General features: G+C 64.7%; 1 protein-coding gene across 1 annotated transcript; it reads left to right on the forward strand.

Annotated features, from left to right (window-relative positions):
- Positions 1–4,589: 4,589 nt before the first annotated feature.
- NTF4 (neurotrophin 4) lies at positions 4,590–9,754 on the forward strand. The gene is made up of 3 exons (XM_050927749.1): positions 4,590–4,661; positions 8,185–8,548; positions 8,912–9,754. Exon 3 carries the CDS (start codon positions 8,924–8,926, stop codon positions 9,542–9,544), a length of 621 nt encoding a protein of 206 aa, XP_050783706.1. The 5' UTR covers positions 4,590–4,661; positions 8,185–8,548; positions 8,912–8,923; the 3' UTR covers positions 9,545–9,754.
- The last annotated feature ends 3,182 nt before the right edge of the window (positions 9,755–12,936 follow it).

Genomic DNA, 12,936 nt, shown 5'->3' on the forward strand with positions numbered 1-12,936 from the left:
TTATTCCACCACCTAGAGACTTAAGAAATGCATAGGGGAAACTGAGGCACCCTTACAGTATTCAGAGGAAACAGTAAGAATAGTCCCACTTTGTCACATCTGTCATTAACAGCAGTCCCACTTCGTCACAGGGAGTAACTGGATGGGGGTGGGGAGAGCAGAGGGGCATGGGGGTAACTGGATGGGGCGTATGGGGATCGCTACGTAATGGGTGTTGATTGCTGCAGTCCCCATCGGGTAATTTACTGCTGTGCCCATTTCCCTGTGGTGCCCTCCCTCCCCGCCCTTACCACTAGACCCCCCTCCCCTCCCAGGGCCGGGGAGAGAACCCAGGAGTCCTGGCTCCCAGGTCCCCACAGCTGCCACTCCCCCTACCCCTCATTCCTGTGTCTGGTGCTTTTACGGGCCAGATTGTGATTTCCGGCCATAAAGACCCGGCATTCGCTCCCCCTGCCCTGGTCTGCCCAGCTTGGGGTCATTACCTGGGGGGAGAGTGTAACCAGGAGAGGGGGAAGAAATCAGGAGCCAAAACCCCGGCGTCCCAGCAGTGTTCAGTCAGGGGGGGCCCAGTGCTGTGAGCTTCCCCACAGCAGTGCCCACTCTTCCCTCCTCCAGCCCCACACCAGGGGATGGCAGCGGTGAAAGCCGTGACCCACAGCAGGTCACTGCTCCCCTGGATAAGTGGATCCGGGTATGAGCTTGGGGGTTACTCAAATCCAGATCAGCAATGGAACCCAGGTGTCCTAGTTCCCAGCCCCCCCCCCCACCCCGCTGTAACCCATTACTCCCCTCCCCGGCAGTTAGGGGAGACATGGCTGTGGGGCTGGGAGCCCCTGAGACAATGAGCAGGTTTGGAAGTCAGAGGTTTCTCACAGCATCTGCAGAACATCTGGGCGGCCCCTGAGGTGAGTGGGCCGGGGGAAGCACATCTGGCTGGGAGGTACCATGCTGGGGTTCCTCAGCCGGCTGGGATCAGAACTGTGTGTCTGAGACCCTGCACCCCTCCAGCCATGGGGGATTCCTTGTCATAGCCCCTACTGACCTCCACCCCCCTCCTCACAGCCCAGTGCCCCCCGCTGAGCCCCCTATTGACTCCCACTCGCTCCCACTCGCTCCCCACAGCCCAGCACCCCCTGCTGAGACCCCCCAACCCTGCAGCCCAGCGCCTCCCACTGGGGGCACTGCTGCAGGGACCCCCTCACCCAGCACCGGGACTTGGCCCCTCTGGGGGCTGGGGGACCCCTGCAGCTGCCGGGATCCCTCGCCCACTTCTGCCTTCACAGTGCTCTGGGTTTGGAGGTCAGAGGTCAGGGCCCCCAGCTGGGGGGGGGGGATGGGCCCTGCAGGGAGGAAACTCCCATCCCAGGGGCTGTTTCCTCCCTGGATGGGGAAGTAAACCGACCTCGTTCGTCATGGTAACTGGAGGGGCTCCCTGGAGCACCATGGAAACTGCCTCCCTGGACTCCCTAGGAGGGTCTGGGTCCTTAGCTAGTGCCCCTCACTCCCGACCCGCAGCCCCTGCCCTGTGCTCCCCACCCCTGAACCCTGCCAGTGCCCCTCACTCCCGACCCACAGCCCCCTGCTAGCTCAGCCCTGCCGGTGCCCCTCACTCCCGACCCGCAGCCCCCTGCTAGCTTAGCCCCACCGGTGTCCCTCACTCCCGACCCGCAGCCCCCTGCTAGCTCAGCCCCACTGGTGCCCCTCACTCCCGACCCGCAGCCCCCTGCTAGCCCAGCCCTGCCGGTGCCCCTCACTCCCGACCCGCAGCCCCCTGCTAGCTCAGCCCCACTGGTGCCCCTCACTCCCGACCCGCAGTCCCCTGCTAGCTCAGCCCCACCGGTGCCCCTCACTCCCGGCCCCCAACCTCCTGCTAGCCAAGCCCTGCCCCCCTCCTCCAGCTCCGCCGGTGCCCCTCACTCCTGACCTGCAGCCCCTGCTCCCACCGGCCCAGTCTCCCCCAGCCAGTCCAGACCATGCCAAAGAGACTGGGAAATAATCTGCTCCCTCCACAGTGGCATTTCCCAGCATCTTGTCGCTTTGCAGCAAGTTAATCTGCCGTTTTCCTGCCTTCACTTTGCAGCTCTGAGGTTCCTTTCACGATGTTTTGGCCTCGGGATTTCCTAGGTTTTTGTTGTTTTTTTTTTAAATGAAAAGCGGATGGGGAAAAAACCTAATAGAAACCATCCAGCCCCCACGAATCTCCTTTACTTGTGCGCCAACAGTCTTTTAAACCATACGCTGGGTGCCTAGGTTTGAAGTAAAACTGACAGCCAACAGGGACCAGCCAGCCAAACGCCGGCAGAGCATAGAAAACAGACGGGGAGTTAATTTGCAATCTCCGACTCTCAGGCTGCCGAGCGTTTTGCAAGTGTTTTTTCTTTTTTTGTTTTTTAACGAAGTTTTTGGGCTGGTGATTTCCTAGGTTTTTCAAACGGCGGCGGGAGGGAGAGATGAACACACCGCTCGCGGAAGGCAAGTCGTCACTGTGACGCGGGACCGTTCATTCGCAACCTCTCCGGCTTTGCGAGGACTTGGACGGTCTTTTGGCGTGGAAGGTCCCAGGGCTTTTTTTGACGACAGATGCTGGTACCGCAGCCTCGGTGACTAATTGCAAAGGTCCAGCCTGCAGTTCCCGGTTGCCGGGCGCTCTGAGGGTCTTTGAACCAACTTTTTGCTTGCACCGAGTTTCCTAGCTTGGCTTTTTTGAACTGCTGACGATCCAGGTCTTTTCCCTAGCTTCAGCCCGGCTCAGCGCTGCATAGTCTGCTGCGAGTCTCCGGCCGCCCTCGAGTCATCGACTCCGCGACCAGCCGGTGTTCAGAGCAGAAAAGGGAGGTGAAAAGCAGGAGCCGGGCAGGGCAAGGCCTCCAGGCAGGTGGCTAGGGCTGAAAGCAGGTGGCTGCTTTGTTGAGGGCTGGCTGGGGGAGGGGGGCGGAGAATGGGGCAAGGGGCTTGTCCCCTCCAGGGGGCGCTGGCTCCCACCTGGCCCCAGAGCAGGGGGGAGCCTGGCTGCTGCGGGGGGAGGGGATAAGCCAGTTTCCTTCCTGCATTTTTGCAACCTGAGCTAATCCCGAGTCTTTGTACCGCCCCCTCCCCCCCTCTGCACCCACCTGCCGCTGGCTGGGCCTGCCGGGCTGTGGGTCGCAGATCAGCCGCACCAGGGACCTGAGTGTAACTGGCTCCAGTGTCGCGCGGAGGGAGTCTGGGCTTGGGAGTGGGAGGTGGGTCACACCCGGGCAGCGGGGGGCTGAGATAAGAGCCCACCCTCGCTCCCAGTGCAGTCTGGGGTGGCTCTGGACTGACCCGGGGGAGCTGAGATCAGAACCGGCTCTGACTTCACCGTGAACAGGAGCGACTCCGGATTGACCCCAGGTGGATCTGAGATCAGAACCTGGCTCTGACCCCACTGTGAACAGGACTGACTCCAGATTGAACCCGGGGGAGCTGAGATCAGAACCTGGCTCTGACCCCACTGTGAACAGGAGTGACTCCAGATTGACCCCAGGGGAGCTGAGATCAGAACCCGGCTCTGACCCCACTGTGAACAGGACTGACTCCGGATTGACCCCGGGGGCGCTGAGATCAGAACCTGGCTCTGACCCCTCTGTGAACAGGAGTGACTCCGGATTGACCCCGGGGGAGCTGAGATCAGAACCCGGCTCTGACCCCTCTGTGAACAGGAGTGACTCCGGATTGACCCCGGGGGAGCTGAGATCAGAACCCGGCTCTGACCGCTCTGTGAACAGGAGTGACTCTGGATTGACCCCCGGGGAGTTGACATCAGAACCCGGCTCTGACCCCACTGTGACCAGGAGTGACTCCAGATTGATCCCGGGGGAGTTGAGATCAGGACCTGGTTCTGACTCCACCGTGACCAGGAGTGACTCCGGATTGACCCCAGGGGAGCTGAGATCAGAACCCAGCTCTGACCCCACTGTGAACAGGACTGACTCCAGATTGACCCCGGGGGAGCTGAGATCAGAACCTGGTTCTGACCCCACTGTGAACAGGACTCACTCCGGATTGACCCCGGGGGAGCTGAGATCAGAACCCAGCCATGCCCTTGTGGCAGATGGGTGTGTGTGTGTGTGTGTGAGAGAGAGAGAGAGACTCTGGATTGGGACTGGTATTGGGATCTGCCCCCTAAAGACAGCCCCCCCGGCCAGGGCTGGGCTCACACACAATGGAGCAGGTTACCCCCCAACCACCACACACACACACACACACACGTGTCTAGATGGCTGGGCGGGGTGCCTGCCTGTAATTGAAGCCAGACCTGGATCAGGTGAGGGGCCTGCCTCCCCCCCCACTGCAGATTTCCACCCTCCCCGTCTCTGGCTGCAGGCTGCCTGTCTACCTGGCTCCAGCCCCCCCTTCCCCCGGCTCCCCACCCGGCCCCTCACCCTCCCTGTTGGCGGTCCCCACCCCACCCCACTGGGCCCCAATAGCTCAGCGATGGAAGGGGGCGGTGTCCCCCCCCCGCACACACGCTCCCTCCAGCCCCCCGGGCCTGCCATTCCCTGGCAGCCCGGAAACACGAATTCCATCCCCGCGCGCTGCGACGGCTGATTAACTTCTCATGTTGAAACCCGAAGGCGCGTGGGGGAAGGATCGACGGCGCGGGGACCTCGTCCGTCGGCACAGGGGCCCTGCAGCGTCAGGTGGGTGGAATAGTGGGGGGCTGCGAGTCGGGAGTGAGGGGCACCGGTGGGGCTGGGGGAGGCAGGGGGTCGGGAGTAAGGGGCACCAGCAGGGCTGGGGGGGGCGCAGGGACTGCGGGTCGGGAGTGAGGGGCACCAGCAGAGGTGCACTTTGCAGAGGTGGGGGCTGGGGGATGCCCCGTGGAGGGGGGTTGCTTGTGAACAAGGAGGGGGTGGGGGCAGGGAGCTCCCAGGGCAGGGGACTCCCCCCCCCGCCCCCATCCACCTAGATGCTGCGGGGTCTGGATTCCATTAGCCAAGAGCCGGGGCACAGACGGGCCGTGCTGCCCACTCCCAGCCACCGGCACAGCCTGCCACTGCCTCCCTCTGGGAGGGCGGGTGCCGGATGCCTGGGTCCTCTCCCCAGCTGTGGGAGGGGAGTGGGGGCTGATGGGTCAGAGCAGGGGGGGCTGGGAGCCAGGACTCCTGGGTTCTCTCCCTGGCTCTGGGAGGGGAGTGGGGGCTGGTGGGTTAGAGCAGGGAGGGCTGGGAGCCAGGACTCCTGGGTTCTCTCCCCAGCTGTGGGAGAGGAGTGGGGTCTAGTGGTGAAAGCAGGAGGGCTGGGAGCCAGGACTCCTGGGTTCTCTCCCCAGCTGTGGGAGAGGAGTGTGGTCTAGTGGTTAGAGCAGGGAGGGCTGGGAGCCAGGACTCCTGGGTTCTCTCCCCAGCTCTGGGAGGGGAGTGGGGGCTACTGGATTAGGAGGAGTCCAACTCTCCCCCCCCTGCCCTGCTCTAACCACTAGACCCCACTCCTCTCCCTGAGCCAGGGATGGGAACATCCATGTTCCCTGGGCAGGATGGAAGCTCTGGGGTGCTCCAGTGACAGGAGAAGGGGGGACACAGACTGGGGGGACACAGATCACAGGTCCAGATTTACTTGGTCCTCCAACCCCTAGGACCCAAAGCAGCTCAGAGAGACCCCAACCTGCCCCTGGATAGGCCTTTGCTGTTAGAACAGCGGGTCTGGAGTGAGGGGCACCGGCAGGGCTGGGGTGGGGGGCAGGGCTGGGCTAGTAGGGGCTGCAGGTCGGGAGTGACGGGCACCAGCAGGGCTAGGCTAGCAGGGGGCTGCAGGTCAGGAGTGAGGGGCACCGACAGGGTTGGGGGGAGCCCAGGGCTGGGCGAACGGGGGCTGCAGGTCGGGAATGAGGGGCACCGACAGGGTTGGGGTGAGGGGCAGGGCTGGGCTAGTAGGGGCTGCGGGTCGGGAGTGAGGGGCATTGGCAGGGCTGGGCTAGCAGGGGGTTGCAGGTCGGGAGTGAGGGGCACCGGCAGGGTTGTGGGGAGCCCAGGGCCGGGCGAGCGGGGGTTGCAGGTCAGGAGTGAGGGGCACCACAGGGGGAGTGAGGGGCACTTGCAGGGCTGGGCTATTAGGGGGCTGCTGGTCAGGAGTGAGGGGCACCAACAGGGTTGCGGGGAGCCCAAGGCTGGGCGAGCGGGGGCTGCAGGTCAGGAGCGAGGGGCACTGGCAGGGCTGGGCTAGCAGGGGGTTGCAGGTCGGGACTGAGGGGCACCGGCAGGGTTGGGGGGAGCCCAGGGCCAGGCGAGCGGGGGCTGTGGGTCGGGAGTGAGGGGCACCGGCAGAGCTGAGCTAGCAGGGGGCTGCAGGTCTGGAGTGAGGGGCACCAACAGGGTTGGGGGGAGCCCAGGGCCAGGCGAGCGAGGGCTGCGGGTCGGGAGTGAGGGGCACCGGCAGGGTTGGGGGGAGCCCAGGGCCAGGCAAGTGGGGGCTGCGGGTCGGGAGTGAGGGGCACCGGCAGGGCTGGGCTAGCAGGGGGCTGCAGGTCTGGAGTGAGGGGCACCAACAGGGTTGGGGGGAGACCAGGGCCAGGCGAGCGAGGGCTGCGGGTCAGGAGTGAGGGGCACCAGCAGGGTTGGGGGGAGCCCAGAGCTGGGCTGGAAGGGGCTGCAGGTCAGGAGTGAGGGGCACCGGCAGGGTTGGGGGGAGCCCAGGGCCAGGCGAACAGGGGCTACGGGTTGGGAGTGAGGGGCACCGGCAGGGTTGGGCTAGCAGGGGGCTGCAGGTCGGGAGTGAAGGGCACCGACAGGGTTGGGGGGGAGCCCAGGGCCTGGCAAGCGGGGGCTGCGGGTCAGGAGTGAGGGGCACCGCCGTGCTGGCTGCTCCCGGCACTGGCAGGGTTGGGGGGAGCCCAGGGCCTGGCAAGCGGGGGCTGCGGGTCGGGAGTGAGGGGCACCGCCGCGCTGGCTGCTCCCGGCACTGGCAGGTTGGCGCACGTCTGGCTGAGCTGTACATACCTGCTCAGCAGCGGGGGCTGGTTCCTGCACAGGAGGTCACGTCACCGGGGATTGTGGGTAACATTTTATGCAAATAGCCTCGGGGTCAGAATCTAATATCTCTACAAACTGGTTATACTCTGTTAGCCCCACCCCCCTCCCAGAGCCAGGGAGAGAACCCAGGCGTCCGGGCTCCCAGCCCCCGCCCCCGCCCGCTTTAATCACCAGCCCCCACCCCCCTCGCAGAGCTGGGAGGGGAACCCAGGTGTCCTGGCCCCCCCCACTCTAACCACTAGACCCTACTCCCCTCCCAGAACCAGAGAGAGAACCCAGGCGTCCAAGCTCCCAGCCCCCCTGCTCTGACCACTCAATCCCAGCCCGCCGCCCCCCAGGGTGATGAGAACGGGGGGTTCACTGCAGGGATTCGGGAGGCTCTCTATGGGGGAGGGACAGGTGGGGGAAGGGCTGGGTTTCAGGTTTCGGTTTCAAAGGCGAGCACATTAGCCGCCCCCCTCCCCAGGGCTGGCCCCCCCCAGACATCCCTGCATCTGGATCCCATCCCTGCCTCCCTCCCCAGCTGCCGGTTCTGGAATCTGCAGCTGTCACTGGAGAGACAGATGGGCTGGGAGCTGGTGGCACCTAGAACCCAGGAGCACCGTGCTCGAGAACCGGGGGTGTAAATAGCCAGTGCTTGGCTCTAGAGGGTCACGTTGGGGAGGATGGGGGGTTGCCACGTTCTAGATCCAAGTTCCAGACGCTGCCGTCAGCTTGTAAATACCAAGGGTCTAGATCCCATGGGTTCTAGAACCTGTGGGCATGATTGTGTTCTAGATCACACTGCCCTGTCGCTGGCTGCTCCAGACCCTGGTGCCATGCGGCACTGGAGGAATTCGGCGCCATTCATGTCTCCCCAGGCTGCAATGCGGGTTCATTCAGTGCTGGGCACGATCTAGATCCCAATGTGTGCCGTGGGGCAGAACGAGGGGTCTGACCAGGGGCACATTCTAGAGCCAACCAAAGTGTCTGGGGCGAGTTCTAGGCCGGCCAGCATGTCGGCACCTTTTCTAGAGCACGACGGCTGGGGATAGTGTTTCTAGGCTCCCCACATTCTAGAACTCAGAACCCCCCTAAAACCTGCATGCTGGGGGGAAGTAGTGTCTAGTGGTTGGAGAAGGCAGGGCCAGGGGGCCAGGACTCCTGGGTTCTCTTCCCAGCTAACATTAATCAATGTATTTCTCTTTCCCCTCAGGTCTTTTGAGCGACTCCCCCGTCCCTAGCTGCTGTAACTCAAACCTCGCAGCCTTGTCCCAGCCGGAGGCCTGCAGCATGAGCGTCGAGACCCCCAGGGAGGGGGCACCAGCCCTGTTCTTCCCCTGAGCCTTCCCACTGCGGAGCCATGGAGCAGCGGGGCTGGGAGCCCCCTAGGAGCATGGGGGTCTGGGCTGGGATCGCGCCGAAGGGACCCTGCGCCTGGTAGGAGTCGCCCAGTGCCTGGGGGGTACAGGACGGGGCGTCGACCTGATCCTCGGCTGCAGGAGGGTCATGAATCGAGCCCAGGGCTGGATCTGCAGGCAGTTGGCCCCCCCACGCTGCAGGAGACGCTGACACTGCAGGTAACACCCAGGGTGCCCCTCACTCCCGACCCGCAGCCCCCTGCTAGCCCAGCCCTGCCCCCTGCAGCCCTGCCGGTGCCCCTCACTCCCAACCCGCAGCCCCCTGCCAGCCCAGCCCTGGGCTCCCCCCTAACCCTGCTGGTGCCCCTCACTCCCGACCAGCAGCCCCTGCTAGCCCAGCCCTGCCAGTGCCCCTCACTCCCGACCTGCAGCCCCCTGCCAGCCCAGCCCTGCCCCCTCCCAAGCCCTGCTGGTGCCCCTCACTCCCAACCTGTGGATGAGGCCAGTGCTGTGGGGAGGTTAATGGGGGAGGGACAGGACCTGCCAGCTCTAACCCTCGCCCCCCCCCCGTTCTCCCCCCAGGTCCCCGCTGTGATGCTCATTCGGCTACAGGCTATGGTCACCTCGTTCCTTTGCGCCCTCCACGCCGCCCCGCTCCGCCTCCCCTCCCCCGCCGGCCCGGACACCGGGGTCCCCTGGGAAGCGCCGGCCCCCTCCCCGGGCGACTGGGAGCTGTCGTCACCCCGCGTGGCCCTGGCCAGCCACGCTCCAGCCGGGCCCCCCCTGCTGCTGCTGCTGGAGGAGCCGGGCGTTCGGGCGGGGCCGGCGAACGGGACGCGGCGGGCGCGGCGGGCCGAGGGGGCGGAGGCGGCCCGCCGGGGCGAGATGTCTGTGTGCGACAGCGTCAGCCTCTGGGTGACGGACAAGCGCACGGCCGTGGACATCCGGGGCAAGGCGGTGACGGTGCTGTCCGAGGTGCAGACGCTCACCGGGCCGCTCAAGCAGTATTTCTTCGAGACCAAGTGCAACCCGGCGGGCGGGACGACAGGCGGGTGCCGAGGCGTGGACCGGCGCCACTGGCTCTCCGAGTGCAAGGCCAAGCAGTCGTACGTGCGGGCCCTGACCGCCGACGCCAACAAGCTGGTGGGCTGGCGCTGGATCCGAATCGACACGGCCTGCGTCTGCACGCTGCTCAGCCGCGCTGGGCGGACATAGCCGGGCTGGGGGGCGGGAGGACTGGAGCCCCCGGCACCCGCCCCACTGGGCTCTGCTTGGGAACTGGAGCGACTCAGGCAATGTCACTCACACGGACGCCGTGGGTCAGCCCTGGGGCTGGGGGCCAGGCTCGGAGGCTGAGCTGTGGGTCTGGAGGCTGTGGGCGCCGTGGGTCAGCCTGGGGGCTGGGAGCCAGGCATGGAGGTTGAACTGTGGGGCTAGAGGCTGTGGGCGCCATGGGTCACCCCAGGGGCTGGGGACCAGGTTCAGAGGCTGATCAGTGGGGCTGGGGGCTGGGGGTGCCGTGGGTCACCCCGGGGGCTGGGGACCAGGTTCAGAGGCTGATCAGTGGGGCTGGGGGCTGGGGGTGCCATGGGTCAGCCCGGGGGCTGGGGACTGTGGCCTCCAGGGGGTTTCTGCCTTTTGTGTCTGTTCGCTGTTTCTTCCCATATTTATTACTCCCCCCTCCCCCCGGTTCTGATCCGACCCCCCCGCCCCCGAATTAACTTATTCCCTGACACACACACACACACACACACACACACACCCCGCATGTGACCGGCTTGTGGTTCCTTGTGCCTGGAAAAGACCCGAAGGAAACAAACCCAGAGTCTCCGCCTCGTTCATTGGGGTCTCGGCCTGTTTGCTGGGGGGGAACGACCTTCAGGATCCAATTGTGGAGCACCCACCTCACAGGAGTGTGGGAGCCCAGCGATTTCTATGGGTCCCATGGCCAGCTCCCCCCAGCCCTGCCGGTGCCCCTCACCCCCAACCTGCAGCCCCTGACCCCTCAGCCCTGCTGGTGCCCCTCACCCCCGACCTGCAGCCCCGATAGCCCAGCCCTGCTGGTGCCCCTCACTCCCGACCCGCAGCCCCTGATAGCCCAGCCCTGACCTCCCAGCCCTGCCAGTGCCCCTCACTCCTGACCCGCAGCCCCTGATAGCCCAGCCCTGGGCTCCCCCCAGCCCTGCCAGTGCCCCTCACTCCTGACCTGCAGCCCCTGTTAGCCCAGCCCTGGGCTCCCCCAAGCCCTGTTGGTGCCCCTCACTCCTGACCTGCAGTCCCCACCAGCTGAGGGAGATACACCTCCTGATTGACCCCTCTCTGCTCCCCCCGGGGGGTCACTCCTGCCCCAGGTTGAGGGGATCCTGGGGGGATTCCTGTGAATTTGGTGCCACCTTGTGGCAGGGACAGGGATATTCAAGGGCTCCCTGATCTGGTACCTGCCTCCACCCCCGGTGCAGAATCAGACCCATGGACCCATCCAGCCCTGTTATCTTCCCCCCCACACACACACACTTCTCTGGGGTGTGTGTGGGAGAGTAATTAGCCCCCAAACAGTCCCACACCGCTGCACTCCCAACTCTGGATGGGGCTTTTCCTGCAGCAGGGCGTCCCACTGGTTAACGGTGGGGCTGAGCCAGTGTGGAAACAGCCCCTGGCACCCCCCGAATGGGACCCAGACGATTCACAGCCAAGACCCCCCATGACACCCCCAAAGCGGACAAGCAACCTCACCGGGCGAGGGGCAGCCAGCACCGGGGGCACAGCAAGGAGCAAGTCCAGACACTCAACCACCACCAGCTGAGCTGCAAATAGAACCCAGGAGCCCTGGCTCCTAGACTCCCCTCCCCTCCCAGAGCCAGGGAGAGAACCCAGGAGTCCTGGCTCCCAGCCCCCCCGCTCTAACCACTAGACCCCACTCCCATCCCAGAGCCAGGGAGAGAACCCAGGAGTCCTGGCTCCCAGCGCCCCCTGCTCTGCCTGCTACACCCTGTGTCCCAGACTCCCAGGCCCCACGTTTGCTCAGCTCTTATGGCCCCTGGGAGGATCCCCGTCCCTGCAACACCTTCTCGGGGGGCCGGTTGTTATACGTAGAAAATAAAACCCAGCGGGCTCTTATTCAGGGGGATAAGGCCACACGCTGCAGAGGGACTCAGAGCCAGCGGTCGCTTAACATCCCCCAGTTCTGCAGGGTTGTGACAGTTCCCAGCCGAGGAGTCGCTCATACCAAGTCCCTGGCCAGGCGGCCTGGACGTGGGGAAGGAGCGGGACCTTGGTGGAGGCGCAGCCGATGCTCCTGGAAGTTGGTGGCAGAACCAGCCCCGAAGTCCTCAGGCTTTAGGGTCTGTCTTTATAGGGATCCGTCCTCGGACGAGTCTCTGGGGTTCGTTTGCCTTGTCAGGCTCTGGAACGGACTCACAGGTCGTGCCCACTGGTGGCCCTATGTGGTCCGTGGGGGGTGCCCCCTTCAGTGCAACAGCCCTTCTCGGGGGGCCACTCTCTCCCGGGGTCAGGCCCCTTCACCTCCTGGAGCTGTACCTCTCTGAGCCTTAGCACGTCTGTCTCTGCTGTGGGCCCCTCAGGGAGTCCCCTCACTCCGGACCCCCCAGGCCTCCACCCCCTGCCCTGTTCTCTAGCCCGGAGCGACTCTCCACCGCGTAACACAGGAGGGTTATTGAGCGTTGAACCCAGCACAATAAACTTTCCAGCCTCAGGCCTGGCCCCCCTCAGCCCAGCACGTCCCAGTCCCCCTGCACCCAGGTGGGCTCTGCCTGCTCCCCCTCTCCAGCCCTGAGCCCCCTGCTTCCCAGCTGGGCATCTGATACCCCTGGCCCCAAGCCCCCCCCATCCATTGTCTTCTCTCCAGGGAAACAGGAAGGCCTGGGCTCCTCTCCCCTCCCGTCCTCTGGTCCCTCTGACTGGACCCAGCTGGTCAGGTCACCGGGGTCCTGTCCCTGCAGCCCATTGTCCTCCCCCCAGCCAGAATCGGCTGCGACTCCTGAGCTGGGTCTCCGGGGCACCAGTCACTGGGGGTCTCCATCCTCCAGGCCATCGGCCGGGGTCCCGAGTTCCCTCTCCGGCCCTCTGTACCCACAAACTCCCTCTCCCCTCCCCTCGTTAACCCGTAACACCCGGGGACACTGAGTCCCACCCCCTCGGCATGCAACCCACTGGAAAACCACAGAAAACAAGACAATCCCCCACTTGGTCCCCCACTGTTCTCACGGTGGAAGCGATAACCGATCCCGGCTGGTTGTTGGGTTCACGCCCCGGCCACGGGGCGGCCGGGGGTGGATTCCGGGGTGCCTTCCGGGTTACCACCCAGCCCACTCTTCGGCCAAAGGGTCCTGTCGCAGGATGGTGGTTTTCCTTCCTCCAGATGTGGGGTCATTTATTATGATTCTCAGGCAGGTGCCTCAACCTTTTATTCCCCACCCAAACATCAAGCATACAACCGACAGCACTCGCTCGCTGGGTCACTGCCCACTCATCCTGTCACACCTGCATGGGGCGACCTGACGGCAAGTGTGAAAAATCGGGACGGGGGTGGGGGGTAATAGGAGCCTAGATAAGAAAAAGACCCGAACATCTGGACTGGCCCTATACAA

This window comes from Gopherus flavomarginatus, chromosome 18, assembly GCF_025201925.1.
Source record: "Gopherus flavomarginatus isolate rGopFla2 chromosome 18, rGopFla2.mat.asm, whole genome shotgun sequence".
Lineage (NCBI taxonomy): Eukaryota > Metazoa > Chordata > Testudines > Testudinidae > Gopherus > Gopherus flavomarginatus.

Coding starts and splice junctions, on each gene's coding strand:
- NTF4 (XM_050927749.1), top strand. CDS start 8,924: ATGCTCATTCGGCTACAGGCTATGGTCACCTCGTTCCTTTGCGCCCTC.